Source organism: Neurospora tetraspora, assembly GCF_033439725.1.
Source record: "Neurospora tetraspora strain CBS 560.94 chromosome Unknown B0H65scaffold_4, whole genome shotgun sequence".
Taxonomy (NCBI): Eukaryota; Fungi; Ascomycota; class Sordariomycetes; order Sordariales; family Sordariaceae; genus Neurospora; species Neurospora tetraspora.
The window spans coordinates 1,612,746-1,637,204 of NW_026944386.1; the positions used below are offsets into that span (position 1 = coordinate 1,612,746).

Sequence of the window (24,459 nt, forward strand, 5' to 3'; positions counted from 1 at the left end):
CGAGGAAACAGGTCAAAGTGGTTTGTGTAGCGTAATTCCATGGTTGGTTGCCTGATTGACTGTAAGTTAAGAATTTCTAGTTAGATTACAATTTCTTGTTATACCCATTGATCGTCGAGGTAGGTAGGCAGTCGAGGATATCAAACGATAAGGTAGGTAGGCAAGGTGCCCGAATAGGGTCAAAGCGAATCGAATGGGCTACTGCTGAAAATATCATATGTGTTCTGGCCCTCCTTGGTACGCTAAGGTATTCCCTCTACAGCCCAATCGATGTAGTTGTTGATTTGGGCATTGTGCTGGGTAGCAGCACTGAGCGTAGATCGCCGAGGTGTAGAAGATCTGCTCTTCCGAACAATGGTAAGATGTCGCTAGACAGATGAGAAGTCAGTCAGAGTGAAGCGACGTACACACAAGAGAATGGGTTTGTTGACTTACTGCCTCCATAGGGATCAATCCAAATCCCCTATTCGACAGCCGTGGTTGAGCTCGTCGTAACTGACGGTGGAGGGTCGGGCAGAGCTGTTATCAACATCATATTGCCTATTTGGAGAAGGTGCGACAGACAGAGTGGAGGGCGAGGCAAAATAAGAATTGGAAAGTCAAAGATAAAATATAAAGCGGGACGGGAACATAACGTCCGTTGAATCCAACAAAAAAAAAAAAAATAATAATAATTTGAGTACCTACCTATCGGAAAAGCCGCCGCAATGTTTGCGAGGCCTCTGGTAACAAAAATCAAGCGGCTACTTGAATCGGTGACGAATTGCGTTCATGAGAGCGGCAATCACAGTGAAGGCATCAACAGGCCTCTCCAACACAATCACATTCCGAATTAATGAAATTCCCTAGACCTCCAATATCTGCAGGAGCGCAGTTCAACAGCAATCGATGACTGGGATACTCATAGGCAGCCAATGCCATCGGACAGAACAGTGCAGTGGCAACCGGATTACATGTTTGACATTTATAACCCATTTGTATATCTTGTTCGGCTGTTCCCCTGCCAGCCAGGCTCGTACATGCTTGTTATTTGCGAAGTTCTTCCTGTTCCATAGAGGTGTAATAAGACCATCGTGTTCTGATAGATAACTTACAATCGCATCGCTCCACCTGTTCCCCGAAAAGGTCCCTGATGCACCTCCGTTGCCTCCAGCTCGCACACAGGAGGAGTATCAGATGTTTTCCCTGACAATTCCGCTGACTGTGCAAAATCCGCTTGAATACACGGAGGATCGCTAGCGTGAATGTCAGGTCCCAAACCTCCGCTCTCTGCCAAAGTCTTTCCTTGCCTGTGTCGTCTCAACCAGTAGAGGAGGCCACCGACGGCTACCAAGGCGAGGAGAGGTCCAGCCACGACTCCGGCTATCCAGGCTCTTGATGAAGCAGGCCTTGCAGGTGTCTCTGGTACGGGATTCCCGTAGAATGTTGTGCTTGATGTAGGCGCTGAATCTCTGGTAGTGGTAGATGAATTATTTTCTGATTTGCTTGACGAGCTCACCGGCCCTGTGGTTGATTCAGTGTTCGGTGGAATATCTGACGACCTCACCGTTCTAGTTCTGGTGACCAGTACGGTGCCACTGCCCGGTGTTGTGATCGTTAAGGTGCCCGATGATATTGTCACCGTGACATGTTGTGTTATCTCTACGGCTGTTTCTACGTATAAGTAGATTGCAGCGATTGGGTCCCCCGTGAGACACCCCCAATCAACCCAGCTTGATGTTGGTGAGGGAAATATGTCAAAGATCGTGGTACCAAAACAGCGCTTTGGAGAACTGCAATGATAGATTGTCAGCGCAGGGCACGGAATCATGACGTTCTAGTGAATTCGCAAAGGGTTGAACATACCAACTTTTCGTACTCCCCCCTCCAAGCACTAGAGCTGAACCATTGCATTCTACCCCAAAGTCACATGCGACTCCCGATAGACAGCAAGCGGCATAGTTGGCCAGGACAATAAAAGCTTCGCCCGGTGCACAAAACACAGAAGACACTGAGCGAGCGCAAGTCAGAACGAAGCGATCCAAAGAATGAGATAGAAGCCTTGACGTACGGGACCCATCGGAAGCAATGTATGTGCCCTTCAATTCACCTGGTGGGAGGGTGGTTTGAGCTTCTGGAACTGCCGAGATGGCCACCAAAGGAATGCTGTTCTGAGCTGCTACCGAGCTGATGATCCCAAGGAAGCACACCAAGACATGTCGTATGTCCAGCTGAAGGTGGGGATCTCTGGCTCGGGAGGCCATGGTGTTGCAAAACTGATTGAAGAGTGCAAAAAAAAACGCGTTATGTGGAGGACTCGGAAGAAATTGAAAGGTTCAAAACAAATATGTTGAGGATTGGAAAGGGCAGGATATTTCCAAGCCACGACACGCTCTATAGTACAGTTGTTTACTATGGCGCAAGCAACCAGAGTGAGTGCATGGTCCGGTTATTCGAAGAGAGAAACCGTTCGAGAAACATGTTGGGCGCAAATGGGGCGACACGGCGTGCTTGCCTTCTTTACTGGAACCTGGCCGTTGATGATTAGGCATCTTTTCGGCAACCTGAAGAAAATTTGGCGACCCGTCGGAAGAGCGCAGCTCGAAGGATTCGTCTGTGGGTTTGGGTCGGGTATTTGAACCAGTTGTTGGCGACGTAGAAAGTTGAGAACGGGAAGCCGCAGAGTTGTCGATGTGATGAGTGCCTTTCTCAGGGAAGCGTAGACGCTGTTAACCATGTCTGAAGTTGGGGAAAGCGATGATGATCCAAATTCACTCGGCTCCGTCCTGGTCCTTCCTGATCTCAGCAACGCGCTGGGCGGATTCTGGTGAAACAGGGAGACTGTCAACGAAGGAAGGCGCACCCGACAAAAGTACTCCTGGGTCCGGCAAAACATCCGCTCCGTCCACGCTTCGGGACGGAACCCGATTAAACTTCATCACAGACACAGGCAAAGTCATGCTCTCATCGCCATGGCTGCTGCCTCTCGCGCATTGCTCCAATGTCACGCAGCAATCACAATATCAAAGCAATGCGTCCTCATCGACGACGATTCCCTTCTTCCAATAAACCCCAGTGCCCATACGGCAGGCAGCATCACAGTAGGAAGGAACGAGAGAAAAAAGTATTACAGACACCTCCACGGACTCGAACTCACCACTTCACGATACGTAAACCTCCCCTTCTTTCACCCTCCGATAAAAGTACAAAAAGGTACCAAAAGGTACAAAAAAAGACAACAACCGCTCAATCGAGCACGAGACGGTTAACCGTCGAAACACCCTATCCTCTTTTTTGTTCTCGACTTTCTTTGTGCTTGTGATTACATTACCTTCTTCTGTCGCTGCTCACACCTGCAGATCCATTTACAGCCCTCTAACCCCGACGGGCAGTGAGTGGTAGTGGACGAGGCTTACGATGTGGAACGCTCAGTCTTTGGGTTACTTGAATGTACATCATCGTTTCCTAACCGGGCAGGAATTCTTTTGAAACTTGGGATGGAAGTTTGAGTCTGAGGTGTTAGGACGGTAGACCGTTACGCCACTCGACCAAACGGCTGTTGTTGTTGAATACCGACACCGGACAAGACACCTATGTAGTCATTAGTGGGCTGGTTGGGATTGAATGGAAAGTGCGGGCAGGTAGGTATCTTTCTCCCTCTTCCATTTCAACCATCACGAACCTCGGCCTTCGTCGTCCACAAAATCCTCTAGCGCAATCATATTCAACCACAATGGCCGAACATCAAGACATGGACGTCAGCATGGCTTCCGCTTGGCATGACTACTTCGCTCTAGTCTAGGCCTCAAAAAGCTTGCAAGAGACCTACCGCCCAATCATGTTGACAACGTCCGCGAGGCTGTGGAACAGCTCGAGCGTGAGGATCTTCGAAGTCCAAGCCAAGGGCCACGGAGGACGTGTGAGTTTTCCTTCACCAAAGAATGGTAATGGCAAGAGGCCTGTCGATGATCAAGACGGCGACAAGACTCTGGAAGCCCGAGAGCGCTCAAGCAAGCGCTCACAAAATTCTCGAGCGCAATCATCTTCAACCACAATGGCCGAACATCAAGACAAGGACGTCAGTCAGCATGTGGTAGAGGTATGCAGTGCAGCAACCGGACATGTGAATTTCCTGATGCATATTGGTATGTAAGGCACCTCTCCGGCCGCAGACGGAGTGGCTTTTGAAGATGTCCGCCACCATGCCCGTCCAAGGCCGAAGGAGATGCAACGGAGGATCGAAGTCCGATAAATTCTATGCATACACTACAGATGATACGTTTTTTTTTATGATGCCAGATCAGCAACTTGTTCCCGCCCTTGGTCAGTGTTTTTACTCGCACATTTTTTCTCTCGGCGTCAGGTAAGTTCCGAACTGCACTTTGTTTTCTGCCCCGACAAAGTAGGACACTTCCACGAAATCCACGGCCTGGAACTTCTCTTCTTGTTTTCTTTTTTGCAAAACTGCTACAAACACCAACCCTCATAAGATAACCAAACTAAACAATTCTCGGCCCTTGTGGGCACTTCCCAAATGTTTTCCTTGAAGATTTTCGTCACGGTCACGACCCTTATCGCCTCGTACGTCGCCGGTGCTATCCTCTACGAGGATGATGACCCCGACCTGATTCTCGCCGGCCAGGTCGAAACGCAGTTTGGTCTGGTATCATGGTACGTCTAGTCCCCTTCATCTTGCCCCCTCCATCTTAATCGGTTTTCCTGACACCCATTCTCACCTCCCTCCCAAACCCAGGTTCAAAGACAACACCCCCACCGACAAAAGTGCCCCTGTCGACAAAACCCGGGATCCCATCCGCCGCGGCCCCAAGCTCCACAAACGCTGCGGTTCCAACACCGTAATCTGCTCCGGCAAGCACGCCGCCGACGTACTCGTCTGCGAGACCCTAGTCCGGGGCGTCTTCCCCCTGCAATCCGAAATGATCCCGGAGGACGACCACCGATCCATATGCCTCGAGCAGGTCGGCAAGCGGTGCTGCATCAACTGGTCCAAGAATCCTCAGGGCGCCTTTTACCAGGACCTGATCGACGCGGCCGAGAAGCAGCTCTACACCTGCCAGTTCCGCGGGCAGGTCTCGGCCAAGAGCAAGGACGTGCTGCTTGGCTATGTCTGTGTGAACCAGTGCATGGCTAGCTGGAACCATTGCAGTGGGCCGGAGGAGGACAGTAGTTTCAAGGATGGAACGGATAAAGGGCATGGTTCCGAATATGCAGATCATCCGGTGGTGGAGATCTTGCCGTTGCCTAAACCACCTAGGTAGAGGGTTGTGTTGGTGGAAGGAGGGCGAAAAGGGGGGGGGGGGGGGGGATTTGAGGGCCGGATAGTGCCTCGGAGAGCTTGACAGGTCTGGGACAGGTTGATCAGCGAGATGGGATAAAACGGGATGGGATGAAACAAGATGGGATGAATCTCGAACCCTTCTCACTCAGACAAGACACCATATCCAAAGGACTATTTCGGTTACCAGACGGTCATCAGGCGATATACGTTGGCCATCACGTCGTTGGTGACAGACAAAAGGCGTTTTTAAGTTTTTCTTTTTCGTTTTAAAAGCATTGCTTAGACGGCGGAGGCGGAGGAGAGCCAGGGGGATTAACTGATAGTCGTACAAGAGCCTGCCATATAGGGATGGGCAATTATTGGTTCTTTATATACATTAGTCCTAAGATAGTGAAAAGTCCTTTTAGACAGGCTGGGTAATTTGAAGGTTATTATCCCGTTCCGTCCCTACCACGAACACAAACAAAAAAAGCCGATAACCAGAGCTTCCGAACATGAAGGTACACCCACCGATCAGCGGTTACGCCTATCAGCTTCGATATGATGAACATGCTTCAAATGAAGCAGCAATTTCGGAGTTGTCCATTTCGTTTTGGGAGCTGCAGAACGTTGGAAAGCATGGGCATCTCCGCGTCTTCTTTGTCCTATCCATATCAACGAAATGGACACCAATGTGTTTAGGATAACCTTGCCGTTCGTGGCAATACACACGTTGGTGAGCTGGCTTAGTTTCGTCGTGGTAGCAGAACGGGCAAATCCGGGGCATGAGGGTGCGCCCGGTGGTCACTCCGCTGTAGCCATGTTGCTCGATGATGGTTGCTGCCTCGGTGATGTGGGTTGGCGCATGCTTACGCCATTCATATGGCTCTGAAAGCCATGTATGACAATAGTTACACAATTCGACGTTGGCCGTCCATTTGGCGTAGACTTGATGGACTTCCCACATGTGGGCGAGTCTGTCCTCCTCTGTAGAGAAGGTAGGCCCCCCTCTGTTGAGCCTGCCTCCTTCCGGGTTGCTGGCGCAAGAGCCGAAGAAACAGCTCAGCTCCTTCGTTCTATCGGGTAGAGTCTTTGTCATTGTCCTTACATGTGTACGGTAATGTTCTCTCATTTGTTTGTTGGTCTCGAACGTGGCTGCACACGGCACAAACTGGAGGTGCTGGGCACCGTGGCCGCACTTTTGGTAGGAACAAGGCCGACCTAACGGGCAGATGGCATCGAGGTGGATTTGCTGGATGCCCAGCTCGTTTGTTTTGGCACAAGAGTGCACATGTTCATGTGCTTTATGGAACTTCGCGTTTCTCTCCTGAGCTGGAGTAAGCCGCTGGAAGGGGAGGCGTGGGCGCTGATGCTGATCCATGAAACTGGTTGCGTTCTCTGGGGTGTTCTCTGGTGCGTCTGAAATTTGATTGAAGGCGGGTTGTTGATGTTGGCGTGGGTATCCAATGTAGCAGGTGAACTTCCGCTCCTTGCGATAAAAATTGAAACCATCCTCCTTCGGACAAATCTTTTTGTTTTTACTTATGTGTGCGTCTTGTGTGTGCGCATGCCCTCATGATAATATGAGGAAGGAACAGTGGTGGACTTGTACGGGCCATCCACACTTGGACATTTCTACATCCATCTCAAAGGTACGTACCTGTTATTCGATACAGTACTGGTATCTTTTGCAGTGACTCTTTCATTCGGTCTGATAAAGACCAAGACGGCTTTGGTTACAACGTCCGGCCCCGGTCTTCCGCTAAGGTCCGTTCGGAGCGGAGCCGTTCAAGATAGCCGCATCACGGCTGTTATTGACGTCTTGACGACGAAGGGAGCTGGATCACGGTACGTACACCTCGACGGCTCGGAAGACGGAGACGGAGGTCAGGATGGAACAATACCGTCGATCAAGCATGTATATTTCCGGAAAGATTCCATCGGTGACAACGTCGCGGATCTGGTGTTCTCGAAGAGTCTGTCCACCCAAGTTCGGCTTCCTCCCGAGAGCTCGAGCTGCCCACCAAGGTCCTCACAGTCAAAAGCTGTTACGTCACAGGTACCTAGGTACCCCCTTCCAGCGCGATTACTCTCCTATCAGAACCCCGTTTCAGCGGTCTTAGCGGCTTGGCCCTCCCTGAAATGCGGGGGCAGCAGGGGGGGCAACCACTAAGACAAACTCCCTGATCCCAGCTGCAGCATCAGATCAGTCACGTCCCTTCAACGTCCAACCCGTTGGTGAGGTGACTCCCGTCTCACCACTTCCGTCGTGGGAGAACCGGGAGCTTCCGAACTTTGATAGCTCTGGAAAGACGGGACAAAGAACTGTGATGCCGATGAATGCCGAATTGGATCACTGGCGGCTGAGCACCCGGTGCTTGGAGCTTTGAAGCTTTGGGACTTGGGAGGGACCGAGACCGTACCGAACGGGAGTCATCGTGACGGTGACTACCTAGTTTGGTTGCATGCATGGAGCTCTAACCCCATGGGAATAGCTCTACGAGCTGAAGAGGGGAAGCTCCCACTCGTATCTGATATAAAGCTCCTGATAGCTCCCCGAGTTGGTTTTCATTTTGTATTCCCTCACTTGCTATACAAATTTTACTTTCACACAGGAGTAATCAACAGGCTATCCCACCACCACCACCACCAGCAGCACCAACACGAATTAAACCTAGCCCGCCTCGTCAACAACCGCCAAAATGACGCCCTCCAAAATCCGCATCGCCACCGCCTCCCCCTCCACCCAATCCACCACCCCCGAAACCCTCTCGCAAATCACCCACCTCGCCCGCCGCGCCGCCTCCAACCATATCGACATCCTCCTCCTCCCCGAGGCCTACATCGGCGGCTACCCGCGTGGCACCAACTTTGGGTGCGTCATGGGCTCGCGGTCGGCCGAGGGGAGGGACGAGTACCTCCGATATTTTCAGGTTGCCGTGGATTTGGGGGATATCGTTGGGGAGGGGGGCGCGGGCGGGTTGGAGAGGTGGGTTCGGAGGGAGTTAGTTGGTGATGAGGTTCTGGGTCAGGCCGATGGGAAGGGTGGGGAGGACAAGGTGAAGAACAAGAGGGGGGATGGAACAAGGGAGGAGTTGGAAAAGATTGCGAGGGAGACGGGCGTTTTCTTGGTGACGGGGTGTATCGAGAAGGCGGGCGGAAGTTTGTACTGTAGTGCGGTTTATGTTTGTCCCAAGATGGGCATGATTGGGAAGAGGAGGAAGGTTATGCCTGTGAGTGTCTTTACCGTTTCCCTTGTGGTGAAGCGGAAGCTAACGCCAGAACTCCCAAAAACAGACCGCTATCGAGCGACTAGTCTGGGCCCAAGGCTCGCCCGCCACCCTGCGCGCCGTCAGCACCGTCATCCGCGGCGTCCGCATCAACCTCGCCGCCGCCATCTGCTGGGAGAACTACATGCCCATGCTCCGCCAGTCGCTCTACTCGCAGAACATCAACCTCTATCTTGCCCCGACCGCCGACGGCCGTGACACATGGCTACCCTTGATGAGGACCGCCGCCATCGAAGGTCGCTGCTTCGTCGTTAGCTCCAACATGTGTGTGCGCAAAGATGGGGGAAAGCAACAAGTCAAGACCAACGGTGGCCCCGTTATCTCCCAGCAACAACAAAGCGATACCAGCGCCGTTGCCGACCCCTCTCAATTTCACAAGAAGATCCGCAGACAGTCTGTCTTCGACGAAGACGGTAACGAGATCGTCTTGCCCTGCTGCGACGAGCAAGGTGATGTCCAAGTTGAGGCGGAAGCCGAAGTCGACGACGAGGCCATGTCCACCACCACAGCCAAGACCTCCTTGTCTTCTTCTGCTGCTCCAGCGGCTACAGCGGCTACAGCGGCTCCAGCTTCGGCTCAGCCGCTCAAGGTTGACAGTGGAAAGACGTTCAAGTCCCCTGTAATTGATAGGTCTACTGGTACCAAGGCGGAGGAGGAGTTTGTGTCTCGCGGTGGCTCGGCGATTGTCTCGCCGTTTGGAGACGTGCTTGCTGGTCCGCAGTGGGAGGATGATGAGGGGATTATTTGGGCGGATGTTGACTTCGAGGATTGTATCCGCGGACGGCTGGATTTGGATACTGCGGGGAGTTATTCGAGGTATGTTTATTTGCCTTTACCTGGAGTGATATCTTGTTGTCTGGTGGGCGTGCAAATCTAACTGGTGGTGAACATAGAAACGACTCGTTCAAGCTTACGGTTGAAGGGCTTGACTTGTCGCCTTTACCGTACCACTGAGGATGGTGTTGGCAACGCGGATGTTCTGGGTGGGTTGAAAAATGCAGACGAAGATGCGAGACTTCTGTGTACGGATTAGCCAAGTCGTATTCTCCGAATAGAATGCGGTACCTGTCGCATCAAAGCGTGATACCATTCCATCGAACACTCGCCAATGTCAAGCGTACCGACCCTGTACGCCGTATTACCCGACCACTCTAGTATCAGGAAACTCCAAGAATATTTTGACCCGGAGCGGTCTCTTCTTGTTCTGTAAACGAGTAGGCAATCCCACGTCTCTGTGATCAACTTCTGAAACTGAGGGTCATCCCGCTTTCGTGACATGTAAACCGACTCTATCCTGCCTCGTAAGCCGTTATTGAAACGCACTTCTACGTGAAGGTGATCATTGTCAAGGTAACTGTGAGCTTCGCAGAACCGAAGTTGGATTACCAAGCCCTTCTCTACCCAGAGATAGGTGGACAACTCCGGTATAACTCTCGAGGTGTCTGACCAATACCAATTTCTCAAGGATGCCGCGGATGGTAAGAAATTCACAAGCTGTACGTGCGAGCCTTCATTCTCCTCGGCCCAAAATGTTACTTTTTCTTCAAGTTTGTAACTGTAGGAGTTCGAGTCGCTCAAATTCGGATCGAAGTTGTGGTAGCTCACACCGTTCGGGGCCTTCCAGCCAAGCCATGACCAACTGGGAAAACCTTGTCGTCCTCTGATTTCACAATCTCCCCCCTCGACAAATCGAAAGGAAAACCAAAGAGACTGGAAAAAGTCTACTGGTAACTGTGCTACTTCCTCTTGTTGTGGGTGCTCCCTCACCAAGACCAGTCCATAGTAGGTGAAAAATGGAGACCTGGTCAATAGGCCTCTCAGGGCATCAAGCGCATCTTCTTCATTCGTCAGATGCCTCGCCGAATATTGTTCAAAATGTCGGAGAATCCGTCGAAGGTCCCCATCTTCTCTCCGAAACCTATGAGTCTCAAATATCTGCGACAGCTGTGGCACAGTCTGAAAACCGGCGTGTTGCTCTCCTGAAGTATCTTTCCAGAGAAAAGCTCTATCTTCGATCCCTATGCGTGCCGGGCAGACAAAGTGCACTTGATATTCGGTGAAAATGAGCAGGTGGCGAGACAGGACGGCCTCTTGATACGTCCATCTGCGCCCGGAAGATCAACAAGTGCGTTATCAATCAAGTCAAATATGATGGTGACAGCATGATCACGCTGTAAATCCCACCTTCCCAAATCGAGATTTCGTCCTTGCTTCAGTTCGGAATATCGTTGACGTCCGGTCTTTCCAGTCTATGCCTCTAACGGCCCGCAACTTCGAGCTATTGATTGGTTGGAATTCACCCACGTGGGTACATGCCGAGAACTACATCTATTACTCGGGAAACAGCAAAACAGTCTTCCCATACTACAGGTAGGTGGGAGGGTTCAGTTCTCATCAAACAATTAGGGAAGGGGCCCTCGCGTCCTCTGAGATGTAGAAGGATCATTTTTAGAAGCTGAGGCGGCAAAATCCGGATGACGAGCGTTGCTCACATACACAGTAGACCAAAAAACTATCATTCACCCGTGGACTGATCAAGTAGTTCCCTCCCGGCCGGTGAAGGAACCAGGGACATATAAACACCCCTTTCGGGGCCTCAGTTCAACAACCCATCGCTGGTAAATACTAGTAGCCCCGTGGTGTAACGGCAGCACAAGTGTAATTAAGCGAAGCCTAAGTCGAGGTAAGGCAGGTGAGAGCCGAAAAGCAGGTCCCAGGTTTGACTCCGGGCAATGGCATCCCAGCATTTACCAGCACATTTTGCCGTTTTGTTTATCGAAATACAGTTTTGTTGTTTCCAGTGCGTTGTATGATGCCAGGTTCAGTTCAGTTCTGTTGGGAAGGAATTGTTGCGAAATATGTGTACAGTACATGAAGACGCCAATCGATATCGCCCCCGCGGGACCGAACAGAGACCGGAACTGACACCAATAGGGAAGGAGCCACAGAAAAGAAGAAGGCGACGACGCCAAACAGGAACACCCAAAGAGGTGTACAGCTGAAGGACGAACAACGGGAAAGGAACATGTTGAGAACGAGATGGACTCGAAAAGATGCAGCGATGTGAAGGAAAGCATCGATGGTACAAGAGATAAAACAACACAAGAGGCAGGATTTTGATGCCCAAAATAAGCCAACAGCTCAGAAAAACCAGTCAAGAGGACCTCCATTTTCCCATAGTGGCCATCACAGCTTGAAGAGGTATCCCATTCTCAGTTGAAAATAACGCAGTTGATAGACAGAAAGACACAACGCCAGTACTTAAGCCCAAGACATATAACCCGAGAATCCTGTCCCACCCATTACCCTGTTCCAGAACACCATCCCATACGATACTTGGTATGTTCCTGTCCCGTCCCAATTCCTCAGCGCATTTACCATTATTCATTCCATCCTCGTCACCCATACAGCCCAGACAGCCCAGACTCCATCATGCCCTCTCCTCCCCTTCGACATCTTCATCTACATTACCAACCCCACCACTGATCCTCCTCTCCCTGTCCCTATCCCTCGGACTGGCCAACGGACTGGGTGACGCCGCAGCCGTGAGCCCAACCAAGCTCCCCGACGACGCAACCCCATTCATTGGTGCAGCAGTTAACCCTCCACCAATACTGCCATTGATACTCTCAGCCCTACCATGTCCTAACAGCCCACTCCTCACACTAGCCGCATCTCCTCCAGTACCCGGCCCGCCGATGGCCTGCTTCGAATAGAAGCTGTTCCTGTCGCTGGCTAGATATCCTGTAGTAGAAGAGTAGATGCTTGTGCGATCGTTGGCCAAGCCGTTGGGTCCACGGTATAGACCACCGGGCGTGGTGGCGCCGGTCATGCCGCCAGTTGTGCCGCCTTCCATGTTGGAACTGAGGACGCTGAGAGGGAGAGACTCGCGGCTGCCTCCAAAGAGAGAAGAGGGCGCGAGAGCACGGACCGAGGCGTCAGTGTCGAAGGAGCGGCGACGGCGGCGCTTGGAGGAGGATGCGAGTGTTAGGATGGAGGCGTTGTCGGTCAGCAGGTTGTTCGCCGTGGCGGTATGGTAGGTAGTCGGGTAGAAAGGCGAGTTCCCACCCTGACCGGAGGGTACAAGATGGGCTGGAATGGCGGAGACGGGAGTGGCCGTCGTCGGGAAAGGTTGGTTGAAGTGGATTATTTGTGAGTTGGAGTGATGAGAGTGATGGTTGTGATGGTGGTGATTAGGGCTGTTGGACGTGTTGGTGCTGTTCTGATTGGTGCTGTTCTGATTGTTGTTGTGCGTCGCAGCGGCACCATTGGGCATAAAGGATTGTATTGTCGTCAGGGTTGTAGTCAACGAACGGACAGACGGCGCGGGGGACGAAAAGGTGCTATCATTGCCCCGACGGGAGTCGATATTTGCGGTACGAGTTGTGCCAGTGACCGAGGAGGCCCCGTAGGACGGCGCGGCCATAGAGCACGCGGTCTCATGATCGGTGACTACAGTTGGAGCTATAGTCGATCGACCTCCCATGGTGGGAGGTGGATGGCCGTCGGTCGACAACCTGACAGAGTCATCTGAAGGGTCTATGGATGTTGTGCTCGATGTTCTTGCGCTTCTTGTCGAGGATACCGAATAATGGCTGGTCGGCGGCGGGGTCAGGGCGATCTGGACGTGGTCCGAGTTGGAGCGGCCAACGGCTGCGTATGGGTTGTTGTCGGCTTGTTTCTTGAGGTTGTTTCGCTTGGAGCTGGCATGTCGAACAGCATCGCCGGGCTTCATGCTCTTCAACTTTTTCATCAGCGACGAGAAGGGTCGTCGGCGACCAGTCCTCTCGGGACGATCTTCTCGGTCTGGCATAGGGTCAGCGACTGAATGAGGACCGAACTGGCTCAGCGGCGGAGCAGAATTGCTTCGATGGCGAAAGGCAGAGGCAAAGGAATGCATGTTGGACGAGGGACGGTGTAATGGATGGGAGCGAGAGAAGAGGATGTGCGAGGAGTGGACGGCTGATAAGAAGTAGGTAGGTAGCGCAAAGATTGGACAAGGTTTCAGATGAGAGAATCAGTACCGTGGTGACAAGATGTAGCCGTCTCGGTCATGGTGGTTGTAGTAGAGGAAAAGTAGGTAGCCGGAGCAGGACTTGGAGAAGACGGTTTGTCGAATTACACGGGCGCGGTAGGGTCGACGTCGATATCAGCGGATATGGATATGGATCCGTGCGGTAGTGCGGTAGTGCGGTCGCAAAGCAAGGGTCGTCGTGCAGTGGCAGTGGCAGACAGAAGGTCAAGCAGTCGTCAAATCGTCAGTCGCGGGTCGGGGGATTCTGGATGTTTGGGTCTAGCGTGTAGATCAAAATTGATGGTCGCCAGAGAGAAAGAAGGTAGGGCGCGTGTTGGATGGGCGACGATCGCAACGGCCAGCGAGTTTCCCCTGCTTCTAGTTGTGGTTGCGGTATCCGAACGGTACCACTTCCCTAACGGCTTCTGCACAGACTGCACTGGTCCTTGGGGCAGATTACACGGTGGTCTGCAACGGCCAACGGTTTCACGTCCCTCTCGGCGACAGGAAGGGACGGACTGAAGGGGATATTGAGGAAGGAGATGGATGGATGGTGAACGTGAGATGGAAAGAGGACTGTCTTATCGAATGTCGATGGAGTGTCGGTCGAGTCAGTTGCGAACGCCGCGTCAGTGCTTCTTCCAGGTCACTCGTCGGCAAGGATAGGATGCGATGCGATTCGATGGAGGTTGCTGATGGATTGACAGGTTCGCGATTTCTCAAAGACGACAAGATAAACAATTCGGCTGTATTGGCAATCGGAGGGATGGATTGTATCAATTCAACGAGCGACTCGAAGTATAAAAGCGGTCACAGGGTATGACGAAGACTGTGATCGATTCCTGGCTCTGGAAAGTACGACGAAGAGATGATGACAGGATCTGTGTCGCGTCTTTGTTCGACTTTTGGGACAGCCGGCATGGACTTTGGGTCGGCTGGGGTCCTGAATTGTGAAAGTTGCACTGCCATTTTCCAAGGCGACTGCGACGGCCACGGTGACTGGACGATTCGAACAAAGACAGGATCCACCGAGCTCGGGCCTTTCCGATCTGTGGAGCCAATGTTTCGACCCCTGGGGTCCGTTGTGGAGCTCTTGCTCTCACGTGCCTTGCCAAGAAACAGGGCCATCAAGGTTCACTTGTCTCTTTTCGGGGCAGCCAATGCCAAGACAGAGAGCTTGACAAGCTTGACCTGACGTCTTTTCTTCCTCTTTGCTTCAGTTCTGAATGGCTTCATTCAAGTTGCTTCAATTGCATCCTCTGCTTTGAATTGACAAGCCTTGATCACATTGACGCCTGCGCAATACCCCATCGCGCTTTTCATTATTATCCTCACGTTACTTCCATTTTATTCCTTTGCTGTTCCTCTTTGGCAGGTCCAGTCTTCTTAGAGCTCACCTTCCAGAGCTCAACAGTGTCTGTTTACATCGCCGACCACCCAGTCACCCGCCAAGACCTCCCCGACAAAAAGTCATGTTGAACTCACACCAACCACCACCATGTCAATCCAACCACTTCCTGGGGACGTTATCGCCCAGATCAAGTCTTCAGCTGTTATTACCTCCCTGAACGGCATCGTTGATGGCCTGCTCCGAAACTCACTCGACGCCGGTGCAACCAAGATCAACATTTCTATCGATTACAGCCGTGGAAACTGCTCTGTTGAGGACAATGGGCTCGGGATTCCTCCAGCCTGCTTCCGCGAAGATGGTGGTCTCGGCAAGCTTTACTACACCTCGCGATATCCGCCACACCCCGATTTCCATGGAAGACATGGCCAGTTCCTGGCTTCCTTAGCAGCTCTGTCTCTGCTTTCCATCTCATCTCATCACCATGAACACCGCTCACATAATTCAACAACAATTCACAACTCCCGAATTGTGGCCCGCAACACTCCTGCTCTACCCGAAGAGTGTGTCCTGGCCTTTCCCAGTGGAACGCGTGTTACTGTTCGCAACCTGTTCGGCTCCATGCCCGTCCGCGTAAAGCAGAGGGCCACCGAAGTTGAACGACTGGGCACGGCTAAGAGCCTTGACCAGCTCATTCATATCATCGTTTCGATTCTCCTTTCTTGGCCAAACGAGGCCACTCTATCCGTCCGAGACGCTGTTTCTCGACGTACTGTTACTCTTCGCACTTCCGGGATAACCAACCAGCTCCAAGACCGTCGGAACTCTGCTAATGAGCTGGTGCTGCGGACCTCCAGCCTTTTCGCCCAAGCTTCGCTGACTGAGGAACAAGACTCCAAGTCATGGGTTCCAGTTGGAGCCTCGGTACCTGGAGTTTCTGTGAACGGTTGCTTCTGCCTAGTGCCGGTTGCAACAAGGCGAGTGCAGTTCATGTCTTTAGGCATACGACCATTGTCAAACGAAAACGACTCCAACATCCTGTACGAGGAGGTCAATCGCGTGTTTGCAAATTCTGGGTTTGGCGTCATCGAAGAAGCGGCACTCAACGAAGGGCAGCCAAGGAGGAAAGAAGGGTTCACATTAAAAGAACTCAAGCCAAGAAAGGGCCTTGATCGATGGCCCATGTTCTTTCTTCGAATCACCATGGCTGGACAGGAGGGTTCCTTGAATGCTGATGACTTTCTAGATGAAAGGCAGCAGGACCTCTCGATTATCACCGACCTTCTTCAGGTGATAGCCTACGAGTTCCTAAAGAAACACCAGTTCAGGCCCAAGTCTATTAATGCCTTCGACAGGCTCAAGTCGTCAAGGGGCTCATCAGCTGAGTCCGGTACTCTCGGGAGATCTGTCTCCCCGTCATCCTCACAGGCAACCTTCAGTCACAACAAGAAGCATACACCCTCGGGGCTAGCGCGATCAACTTCTAGCAGCTCAAGGGCAAGCTCAAGCAACCGTCACATCGAAGAGGGCTCAGCATCCCCGTTTACGTCGTGGTCACGCGTGAAGTCGGGATCCACGCATGAATTACAATCCAAAAACTTCTCTTCAAGTTCAGCCTTATCTACAGACAAGACCGTCAAATCTGCCAGCACATCTACGCAAGATGTGGAAATCGTTCCGTGGGCGCAAAACCCACTGTTTGACAGAGCGGGTAAGCTTATACGAAAGCCGTTCGAGGATGTCGAGCCACCTCCATCAAGCAATAACCACTTCGCGCCACGGGGACTGAGTCGACAGTCCAGTCTGCCCTCAAGCTTTGACAGTAGCAAGACGGACAACTATGTGGAGTGGGTAGATCCCACTACGAATACCAGAACACTCATAGATCCGCGGACAGGCTTCATGATTCGGCCCCATTCGGCCCCCGGAACGAGACCTCGAGACACTCCAAAGCGACGCCCAAAGGGCTCACTAGCTCGAGCTGCTGTCCCAGCGTCAAAAAGTACCGCCTTCGAACCTGTCGAAGCTCCCATACCCCGTGTGCCCGAGTTGTATAAGTCCCTGGAACACGGCGCTCATCATAGCTGCAATCATCACTCTACGGGAGTTGTCAATCTGGAACCGGTCAACGGAGGGGCCTTGATGACCCTACAGGGCCGAATCTCCAGAGATGCCCTGCGTACGGCAACTATCCTTGCACAGGTCGATAAAAAGTTCATCTTTGTTAAAATGGCTCCCACGGAAACGGACAAAGTCTCCCCCAGCTCCGACGTTGACCGAAGCGTCCTGGTTCTGATCGATCAACACGCGGCTGACGAGCGAGTCCGCGTAGAATATTTGATGAAATCTTATTTCACCATTGTCCACCGCTCAGGTGCCTCACAGTCGGACCAGATAACGGCCCAAACGCAGTCCCTACAACGCCCTCTCCGCTTCGACCTGTCCAAGCAAGACGGGAACCTTCTCGTCCGATACAAACCACACTTCGAATACTGGGGCATTTTCTACGAAGTCTTCACAGGCGAGGAACACTCGACGAGGTTCACCGTGGAAGTACAGTCACTGCCACCCAGCATCTTGGAGCGGTGTCGGTTGGAGCCGCGAGTGCTGGTCGAGCTGCTTCGAAAGGAGATATGGAGGCTGAATGACAACCCCGGCTTGGGCTTGTCCTTGAATCGTGCAGCTGGCGGTGGCCAGATAGAGGGAGAACGTGACTGGGTTGCTAGGTTCCATGATTGCCCGGAGGGTATCTTGGAGTTGTTGAATTCTAGGTCCTGTAGAAGTGAGTTGGTACGCTCTTTGTCTTCTCTGACTAGAGTTACGATGCTAACAAGTCAGGTGCTATCATGTTCAACGACGAACTGTCTCTGGAGGAATGCAGCAGCTTGGTCTTGCAGCTGGCCGATTGCGCTTTCCCGTTTCAGTGCGCGCATGGGCGACCATCCATGGTTCCGCTTCTCGATCTGGGTGCTGGGTTAGTCCGAGCAAGCTCGGATTTAACTCTTCCAGACGATTTCGATAGGACCCGCACCGAGGACAAAGGCAAGAACAACTTGTGGTCTGAATTGAGTAGCTGGAGGCGGGATAAGATCAAAGGCCGTTGAGGTTGACAAACTCGATATGGTCACGTCTCGATATCATTCAAGTTTCGGGTCGGTAGCGAGCAGTGAGCACAATCAGATAGTAGCTGGGCGTTCTTGGGATTGTGTGCAAACCGGGAAGATGACATTCCAGACGCAATGCTGTCTTGGCATGAGTTGATGATTTGATACCGCTTCGGTTGGCGGCCGCAAAAGATACAGGATGACGGCTGGACGGAAAGTGCGATTGAGGACTCGGACTTGAGATCAAGAGGGGTCAGGCTCTGGCGCTTCTTATGTCTTCGCATGTCAAAATTCCCCTCACAAAGTCCGAGGCTATGCATCATCACTCCACAGCTTTCCGGCACCTGTAATCAGCCCTACATCCCGTTTCGGCTAGCGAGTGAAATCTCTTCGCGTAAGCAGCCATGCATTCACAGTTACTTTCATGATATGACGGTGGGCCATGTCTACGAAAAAGATTTGGCGGAGCGGTGTCTTCCAAGACTTCGCGCAATAACCAGGCTGCTTGTGTAACAGGTTTTATGCCGTGAAACATGGAATTGCAAGCCGCATTCCAATGAAATATCCAGTCACATGAAGCAACTCCGAGGCGGGCGGGTACCGAGTAAGATTTTCCCCATGTTTGGTGCTGATTCTACATATTACTCGTCAGGTCTACAAAACCGACCGTCGGACTAGTGGCGATCCCTAGACGTACATCTATCTACCCCGCTGTCGAGACAAAGCACACGTCTTAGTAAACGGAGACGGCACAAGTTCAAGAAGTGCATCAGTATAAGGAGCTTCTGTCCCCTTGTCCAACGGTGCTCAAGCCTCCTTCGTCAATTCGACTTCCAAACATCAAAAAGGGCATGCTGATGCTGCCCACTTCAACATCATCATGAACGTCACGACACCATCACCACCCGATGGTCTCCTCTCAACCATCATGCCCTCCCTACCTCTATCGAGCGTCGGCATCAACTGCAGCTGGACCACCATCCTCACCATCCTCATCCCCTCCTACCTGCTCCTCATCCGACACCTCCGCTTCCAGCGTCTACACTCCTACCGCACCCGCTTCCCGCAATACTTCCTCCCCGACGGCTCCCCCGCCAATCTTGCCAAAATGACGCTCCAAGACGCCCACCAAATCCTCATAAATATCTCCCAGCGCGAGTTTCCCTACCTCTACCAACGCTCGCTCTTCTTCGCCCTCTTCAAAACCTACGCCATCCCCTCCATTTCCAGTCTTCTCCTCGCCACAGGCCAACTCTCCTCGAACAAAACCGCCTCCAAACGAGCAACCGACACCGAAATATTAATAATGGAAATCGTCATCAACCCGCCCTGGGAGAAGAGGGGGCTGGAGGCGCTGGCGAGAATGAATTGGTTGCATGGCCGGTGGCAGAAGGCGGGACGGATCAGGGACGGGGATCTGTTGTATACGCTGAGCATGTTTGCGCTGGAACCCGAGAGGTGGATTGGGAGGTGGGAGTGGAGGGGGGTGAGTCAGGTGGAGAGGTGTGCGGTGGGCGTGGTGTGGAGGGAGGTGGGGGGGTTGATGGGGATTGGGATGGAGGATTTGGAGAGGTTTGCGGAGAAGAATAAGGGGGAGGGAGAGAAGGGTGATGAGGAGGAGGAAGAGAGTGGACTGGAGTGGATGGAAAAGATGGAACGGTTTAGTGAGTGGTATGAGGATACGGAGATGCAGTATGCGGAGAGTAACGAGGAGGTGGCGAGGCATACGGTTGATTTTTTGCTGTTGAGCCAACCGAGGATGTTGAGGGGGGTGGGCAAGGGGTTTATTGGGGTGTTAATGGGGAGGAGGTTGAGGGAGGCTATGAAGTGAGTATCTCTCTCGATCCGTTTTGTGATGACTGACAGACAGCTAACGAACTTCCACAGTTTCCCCGAACCGCCTCAATGGCAAGAAAAATCCCTAACCTGGATCCTCCTCTTCCGCCGCTGGGTCCTCCTCCACCTCAGCCCTCCCCGATTCGAGTGGATGGTTCTCCACAAACTTAACAAGGATGTCGACCCTGCCACCGGAAAGTATCACTTTAATGTATACGAACTTGACCCGTGGTATGTGAAGCCGACGTTTTGGAGCCGCTGGGGTCCCTCGGCTTTGTTGAGGCGCCTGTCCGGTGCGCCGGTTCCGGGCGATGGTGGTAGCAGGTACCAGCCGGAGGGGTATAGCATCAATGAGATTGGCCCCGAGAAATTGAAGGGACAAGGAAAGGAGGAAATTGAGGAGATGGTGAGGGATTTGGAGAGGAGGAGAATGGAGTTGTTGGCTAAGGGCGGTTGCACTGGTGGCGTTGGTGGGGGGAGGTGTCCTATGGGTCTTGCGTGAGGCTGTATAATGAGGTGCAAGGGCTACCTAGAAGATGTAAATATCAAGGCATATGGATGCAAGCCAATAGCCGGTGGGATTAAAGCTTTATAGAGGTACCGTATCGTTTAAGTACTTATTGTGTAAATAACCCTAACCCGCCTTTTGGTTTGAGTTGCCCGCATCTGGACCTTTGGTCGAAGATGTATAAATCACGTAGTCACTACAGCTTCCACTCAAGTTGTGAATGGTAATTAATAGCAAAGAAGTTATCTCTTTCAAAGGAGGCAAGAACGTTTTAATCGTAGGGATAGAAAGACAGAGCAGTTGCAATCGTTTGAGAGGGCAATGTGATGGCGCTAGAATGAGCAGGGTCGATACAGGCCAACCCTAACCCTAAATTGACGTCCGAACTGACCACTTTTCCCGTGGGATGCGCGGTGACCTTTGTCGGAACATCAATTGAGTCTGGTGACCTCCGACTTATCTGGCCTGCAATATCTCGAGGACCACCACTTGCGCCATCATCCGAGGATTGCTTCACAGGACCCTCCATCATGTCCAATAATCAGCAGAATGCTTTATATAATTCCTATTACGACAATGTGCCGCCCACCACCACTCGCGTTTCCCTGCCCTCGTACCCCTCTCAGCAGATAAACACCCAGCAGTATCACCAGACTGCTCAACAGGTCCAGCAGGTCCAGCCAGTTCACTTGCAACAATTCCAACAGCCTCAGGTCCAACAGCCTCTGATTCAACAACAGCAGGCTTACGCTTCTCGCTCTCAGTCGTCCCAGTCCACTCCCCAGCAGCAACAGTATGGAGGCCAAGGACAAGGCCAGCTTGACCAACAACAGGTGCAAGTAGACCAACAACCACAGCAACCACAGCAACAGCAGGAACAACCACAAGAATCCCAAGAGCAAACCCCGGATGAGCCCTCTGAGGACAGACCTGCCAAGAAGAAGCAGAGAATCTCGCGTGCTTGTGATGCCTGCCATGGCCGCCGTCAAAAGTGCCAGGGTTTCCAGCCATGCGCAAACTGCATCAAGAAAGGAGTAGAGTGCACCTACAACAACCCCTACTACAGAGGCCGCGCAAGGACTCCTCCTCCGCCTCCCAGTGATCCCACCACCCGTAACTTTGCCCGTACTACAGACATCCGCGGGAAGGAGATACGCGAGCGAAGCTGGGTCAAGCGAGCCTGCGATACATGTCGGGATGGACGCCATCCCTGTTCAGGCACTCTGCCCTGCGAGAGATGCTTCAGCATGAGGCAGGAGTGCACCTACAAGAAGCGCAATAGTCGTAACCGATACGAGGATCTTCCGAACCCGGAACTGAGAGGTCCCTATCAAAAGGCCGGTGATTATTTCCCGGGGCCTGATGATCTGCCACAGCCTGTTGTTAATGATGAGGGCCAGGAGAACGCGGGGGATGATGCCGAGGGACAGGCTATGAGAGACGACATTGCTCGCCACGGCGGCCCTGGACAGGACTACCTGAGCCTCAAACTGGATCACCGCTACGGAGATGAGGGCACTCCGCCTCTTGTCTTTCTTCATGCGGCTTGGAAAAGGCTTGCCCAGGTCCAGCGGAATACTCAGCTTCCTGTCGATCAGCCCTGGGACCGTTCGACAACCGCTCGGTTCCCACCCAATCGAGAGCGGTGGTACCAACAACAGGACCACTTCTTCAGGAGCTGGAATGGTACCTTCCATTTCCTCCACCGTCATACTGTGCGGAAGTGGTTGGAGCAAGTCGAAAAGAACTTCGTGGCTCGTCAGGAGTTGTGGTGTGGTGTAGGCCATGCCCGTGCCGCCATTGCCCTCATGACCATGGCTCTTGGCTCACTCTTCAAGGACGCCCCAAAGACGTGGGTGCGCATAAACAAAAAAACCGGCAAGGTGATGAAGACCAGGAAAATGCCTCCTCCAGACGACTATATCTGGTCTCCCGGATACGGCGATTCATTGCTGAATACCGCCCTGAGTCTCACAGATGCCGAGACTGGCGATCCGAAATTGGACTCTGTCCAGGCTCGCCTCTTGCAGGACTTGTACCTCTTGAGCACATGTCGCTTGAACAAAGCTTGGTATACCTTTGGCAATACACTTCAGATGATTACGGGCCTCGGTCTTCATCGCCGTTTAGGTAAAAACCGTGGACTTGGTCGCGATATCACCAAAAGACCGGACTATGCCAAGATCCAGTGTGAGCGGCGAACGTTTTGGACGGCTTACATCATCGACAAGCAACTCAGCATGGTCTTTGGACGACCCAGTCACTTCCGTGACGATTTCATCGATCAGGAGCTTCCAGATGCTGTCAATGATGAGGACATGGGACCCACTGGCCCTGTCCGAGCACACAAGGGGGATTGCTACATGGAAGCACTGGTCTCCCACGCCAAGTTGAACAAGCTCATCGACAAGCTCCTCCACGAAGTATACTCCCTTCGAGAGATCCCCGACCAACAAAGGATCGATAGCGCCCTGCGCATCGGCAAAGAGGTCCAGAGGTGGAGGGACGAGCTTCCATACCTTCTCAGAAACCTCAAGCCGACCTTACTCCTACCCCTTTTCCAGAGGCAAATGGTTCTCATCAGGATAGCTCACTGTCACGCCACCATGCTTGCCTGCCGGCCCTTTATCACCGCGCCCTACCCTCAATCAGGCGAACTGAAGGAAGCTACCGACAATGCCATCCGCGACTGTGTTGACTCAGCCCGAATTGCCCTTAGTGTCGTCACCGGCCTCATTCGCACAGAGGACAATGCGCAATTCATGACGCTCTGGTACCCTCACCAAGTTGCCTACTGCGCCGCCGTCGTTCTAATCATCCTCCCACACATTCGCGAGCGCCAGAGGTTGTTTGGCGGTCCTCACTACCGCGGCCATGAAGTGATGGACGGCAAGCTGCACAAGCTAGTGGAAAGAGGCATCAAGATGTTGGCATCCGATACGAGTCCCTATTCACCCGCCCGCAAGTGGGCCATTATCCTGGAGGAATTGAAGAAGGAGGTGACGCGTCAGACTGGGCATGTTTTCCCGGGCCAGGCAAGCAGTGGTAAAAAGAAAGCTGCAAATGACGATGACACCCCAGCGGATGGGGAGGAGAATGGGGAGGAGGAGGGGGAGGAGGAGGAGGAGGAGGAAGAGGCTGAGAATGAAGTTGAGGGCGCTACTGATGGTCCGTCACCGAATGATCAGTTGCTGGAGGATGCCCTTCGCGCTCATTGGGCGGCCGAAATGATCGGATCAGTGCAGGACCAAGCGGAAGATCAGGAGGGGGAGGCCGCGACGCCTGGGTTTACGAGGAGGCTTTGGGATAACTGGACGTTTACGGATTGGGCAGATATTGACTCTGCGGTAAGTGAAGTGACTATTAGTTTTTCGGAATTGCTGTGCTAATGATTCATCAGGCCTTCGGACCTATTGCCGATTTTGCTGAAGATCCAGCTCCAGCTCCAGTTCCCGTTGCCGCTCCAGCTCCAACTCCAACTCCAACTCCAACTCCAACTCCAGCCCCCGTTGCAGCTCCCGCTCCGACACCAGCGCCAGCGCTGGCTCAATCTCCTGCGGTTTTCGCACCCGTTTGAGACCTGTCCAAACTCCATATCCATACACGATGTACAGTTCCCAATCCCGTTTTATACAAGCTTTGTAATGATGCGTTCTTGCCTTTCCCATTGTTCCCTATCGACTGTCGGCGCTTCCAGAGCTTGGTGAGGGAGACCCGCGGGATGATTGCGCCAGCGCATTCACTTCGGCCTGCAGGCTGCCAATCCGGCCCAATATCCCATCGAGGTCGGAATTGTTCAACAACCTCTCGGTGACGGTTGGGTCACTCTGGAGATATGTATTGAGGCGGTGTGAGCTTTCTGATGATTTCCTGCAGCCCCATCTGTCAGTTATTGTTATCTTTCACATGATCCGGCATGATCGATATCACTTACTTGGCCTTTGAGGGCTTTGAAGCAGTAACCTTGATGAGTGTCATTTTGTGTGTGGATTTCTGAGGCAGAGCGGATCGCCGGTTTCTTTTGGTTTTGTTTGTTTTGAATAGAGAACATCTTGGAATTCTACGATGAGACAGTAGTTCTGCCTTTTATCCTCCACGACAG

General features: G+C 52.5%; 9 protein-coding genes across 9 annotated transcripts; 5 read left to right on the plus strand and 4 right to left on the minus strand.

The window, feature by feature from the left end:
* Positions 1–1,090: 1,090 nt before the first annotated feature.
* B0H65DRAFT_426671 (uncharacterized protein) lies at positions 1,091–2,243 on the minus strand (the record flags this gene model as incomplete). Its single annotated transcript, XM_062824643.1, has 3 exons — positions 1,091–1,762; positions 1,875–1,990; positions 2,051–2,243. The coding sequence occupies 3 exons, from the start codon at positions 2,241–2,243 to the stop codon at positions 1,091–1,093; spliced, it is 981 nt and encodes a 326-aa protein (XP_062681524.1).
* Positions 2,244–4,513: 2,270 nt separating this feature from the next.
* Positions 4,514–5,258, plus strand: B0H65DRAFT_573444 (uncharacterized protein; the record flags this gene model as incomplete). Its single annotated transcript, XM_062830548.1, has 2 exons — positions 4,514–4,650; positions 4,733–5,258. The coding sequence occupies 2 exons, from the start codon at positions 4,514–4,516 to the stop codon at positions 5,256–5,258; spliced, it is 663 nt and encodes a 220-aa protein (XP_062681525.1).
* A 56-nt stretch (positions 5,259–5,314) lies between these two features.
* On the minus strand, positions 5,315–6,853 carry B0H65DRAFT_189507 (uncharacterized protein). The gene is made up of 2 exons (XM_062821616.1): positions 5,789–6,853; positions 5,315–5,344 (listed from the first exon to the last, which is right to left on the minus strand). Exon 1 carries the CDS (start codon positions 6,636–6,638, stop codon positions 5,808–5,810), a length of 831 nt encoding a protein of 276 aa, XP_062681526.1. The 5' UTR covers positions 6,639–6,853; the 3' UTR covers positions 5,315–5,344; positions 5,789–5,807.
* A 643-nt stretch (positions 6,854–7,496) lies between these two features.
* B0H65DRAFT_464958 (carbon-nitrogen hydrolase) lies at positions 7,497–9,764 on the plus strand. Its single transcript, XM_062826780.1, has 3 exons — positions 7,497–8,490; positions 8,555–9,363; positions 9,441–9,764. The coding sequence occupies exons 1-3, from the start codon at positions 7,960–7,962 to the stop codon at positions 9,499–9,501; spliced, it is 1,401 nt and encodes a 466-aa protein (XP_062681527.1). The 5' UTR covers positions 7,497–7,959; the 3' UTR covers positions 9,502–9,764.
* A 2,083-nt stretch (positions 9,765–11,847) lies between these two features.
* B0H65DRAFT_189526 (uncharacterized protein) lies at positions 11,848–13,576 on the minus strand. Its single transcript, XM_062821617.1, has one exon. It carries the CDS (start codon positions 13,445–13,447, stop codon positions 11,978–11,980), a length of 1,470 nt encoding a protein of 489 aa, XP_062681528.1. The 5' UTR covers positions 13,448–13,576; the 3' UTR covers positions 11,848–11,977.
* A 1,166-nt stretch (positions 13,577–14,742) lies between these two features.
* On the plus strand, positions 14,743–18,023 carry B0H65DRAFT_189538 (putative MLH3 protein). Its single transcript, XM_062821618.1, has 2 exons — positions 14,743–17,691; positions 17,748–18,023. Exons 1-2 carry the CDS (start codon positions 15,060–15,062, stop codon positions 18,011–18,013), a joined length of 2,898 nt encoding a protein of 965 aa, XP_062681529.1. The 5' UTR covers positions 14,743–15,059; the 3' UTR covers positions 18,014–18,023.
* A 592-nt stretch (positions 18,024–18,615) lies between these two features.
* On the plus strand, positions 18,616–20,546 carry B0H65DRAFT_189556 (uncharacterized protein). Its single transcript, XM_062821619.1, has 2 exons — positions 18,616–19,840; positions 19,901–20,546. Exons 1-2 carry the CDS (start codon positions 18,894–18,896, stop codon positions 20,349–20,351), a joined length of 1,398 nt encoding a protein of 465 aa, XP_062681530.1. The 5' UTR covers positions 18,616–18,893; the 3' UTR covers positions 20,352–20,546.
* Positions 20,547–20,799: 253 nt separating this feature from the next.
* B0H65DRAFT_189563 (fungal-specific transcription factor domain-containing protein) lies at positions 20,800–24,133 on the plus strand. The gene is made up of 2 exons (XM_062821620.1): positions 20,800–23,704; positions 23,758–24,133. The coding sequence occupies exons 1-2, from the start codon at positions 20,888–20,890 to the stop codon at positions 23,932–23,934; spliced, it is 2,994 nt and encodes a 997-aa protein (XP_062681531.1). The 5' UTR covers positions 20,800–20,887; the 3' UTR covers positions 23,935–24,133.
* B0H65DRAFT_548679 (uncharacterized protein) lies at positions 24,032–24,335 on the minus strand (the record flags this gene model as incomplete). Its single annotated transcript, XM_062829592.1, has 2 exons — positions 24,032–24,239; positions 24,292–24,335. The coding sequence occupies 2 exons, from the start codon at positions 24,333–24,335 to the stop codon at positions 24,032–24,034; spliced, it is 252 nt and encodes an 83-aa protein (XP_062681532.1).
* Between the last annotated feature and the right edge of the window lie 124 nt (positions 24,336–24,459).

What these genes read in the sequence shown, in the direction of transcription:
- B0H65DRAFT_189538 (XM_062821618.1), top strand. Translation starts at nt 15,060, where the DNA reads ATGTCAATCCAACCACTTCCTGGGGACGTTATCGCCCAGATCAAGTCT. An exon ending in GAATTCTAGGTCCTGTAGAA is followed by an intron (nt 17,692 to 17,747) that starts GTGAGTTGGTAC and finishes CTAACAAGTCAG; the next exon opens with GTGCTATCATGTTCAACGAC.
- B0H65DRAFT_189526 (XM_062821617.1), bottom strand. Translation starts at nt 13,447, where the DNA reads ATGCATTCCTTTGCCTCTGCCTTTCGCCATCGAAGCAATTCTGCTCCG.
- B0H65DRAFT_464958 (XM_062826780.1), top strand. Translation starts at nt 7,960, where the DNA reads ATGACGCCCTCCAAAATCCGCATCGCCACCGCCTCCCCCTCCACCCAA. An exon ending in AGAGGAGGAAGGTTATGCCT is followed by an intron (nt 8,491 to 8,554) that starts GTGAGTGTCTTT and finishes TCCCAAAAACAG; the next exon opens with ACCGCTATCGAGCGACTAGT. An exon ending in ACTGCGGGGAGTTATTCGAG is followed by an intron (nt 9,364 to 9,440) that starts GTATGTTTATTT and finishes TGGTGAACATAG; the next exon opens with AAACGACTCGTTCAAGCTTA.
- B0H65DRAFT_189507 (XM_062821616.1), bottom strand. Translation starts at nt 6,638, where the DNA reads ATGGATCAGCATCAGCGCCCACGCCTCCCCTTCCAGCGGCTTACTCCA.
- B0H65DRAFT_189563 (XM_062821620.1), top strand. Translation starts at nt 20,888, where the DNA reads ATGTCCAATAATCAGCAGAATGCTTTATATAATTCCTATTACGACAAT. An exon ending in GGGCAGATATTGACTCTGCG is followed by an intron (nt 23,705 to 23,757) that starts GTAAGTGAAGTG and finishes ATGATTCATCAG; the next exon opens with GCCTTCGGACCTATTGCCGA.
- B0H65DRAFT_189556 (XM_062821619.1), top strand. Translation starts at nt 18,894, where the DNA reads ATGAACGTCACGACACCATCACCACCCGATGGTCTCCTCTCAACCATC. An exon ending in AGGTTGAGGGAGGCTATGAA is followed by an intron (nt 19,841 to 19,900) that starts GTGAGTATCTCT and finishes GAACTTCCACAG; the next exon opens with TTTCCCCGAACCGCCTCAAT.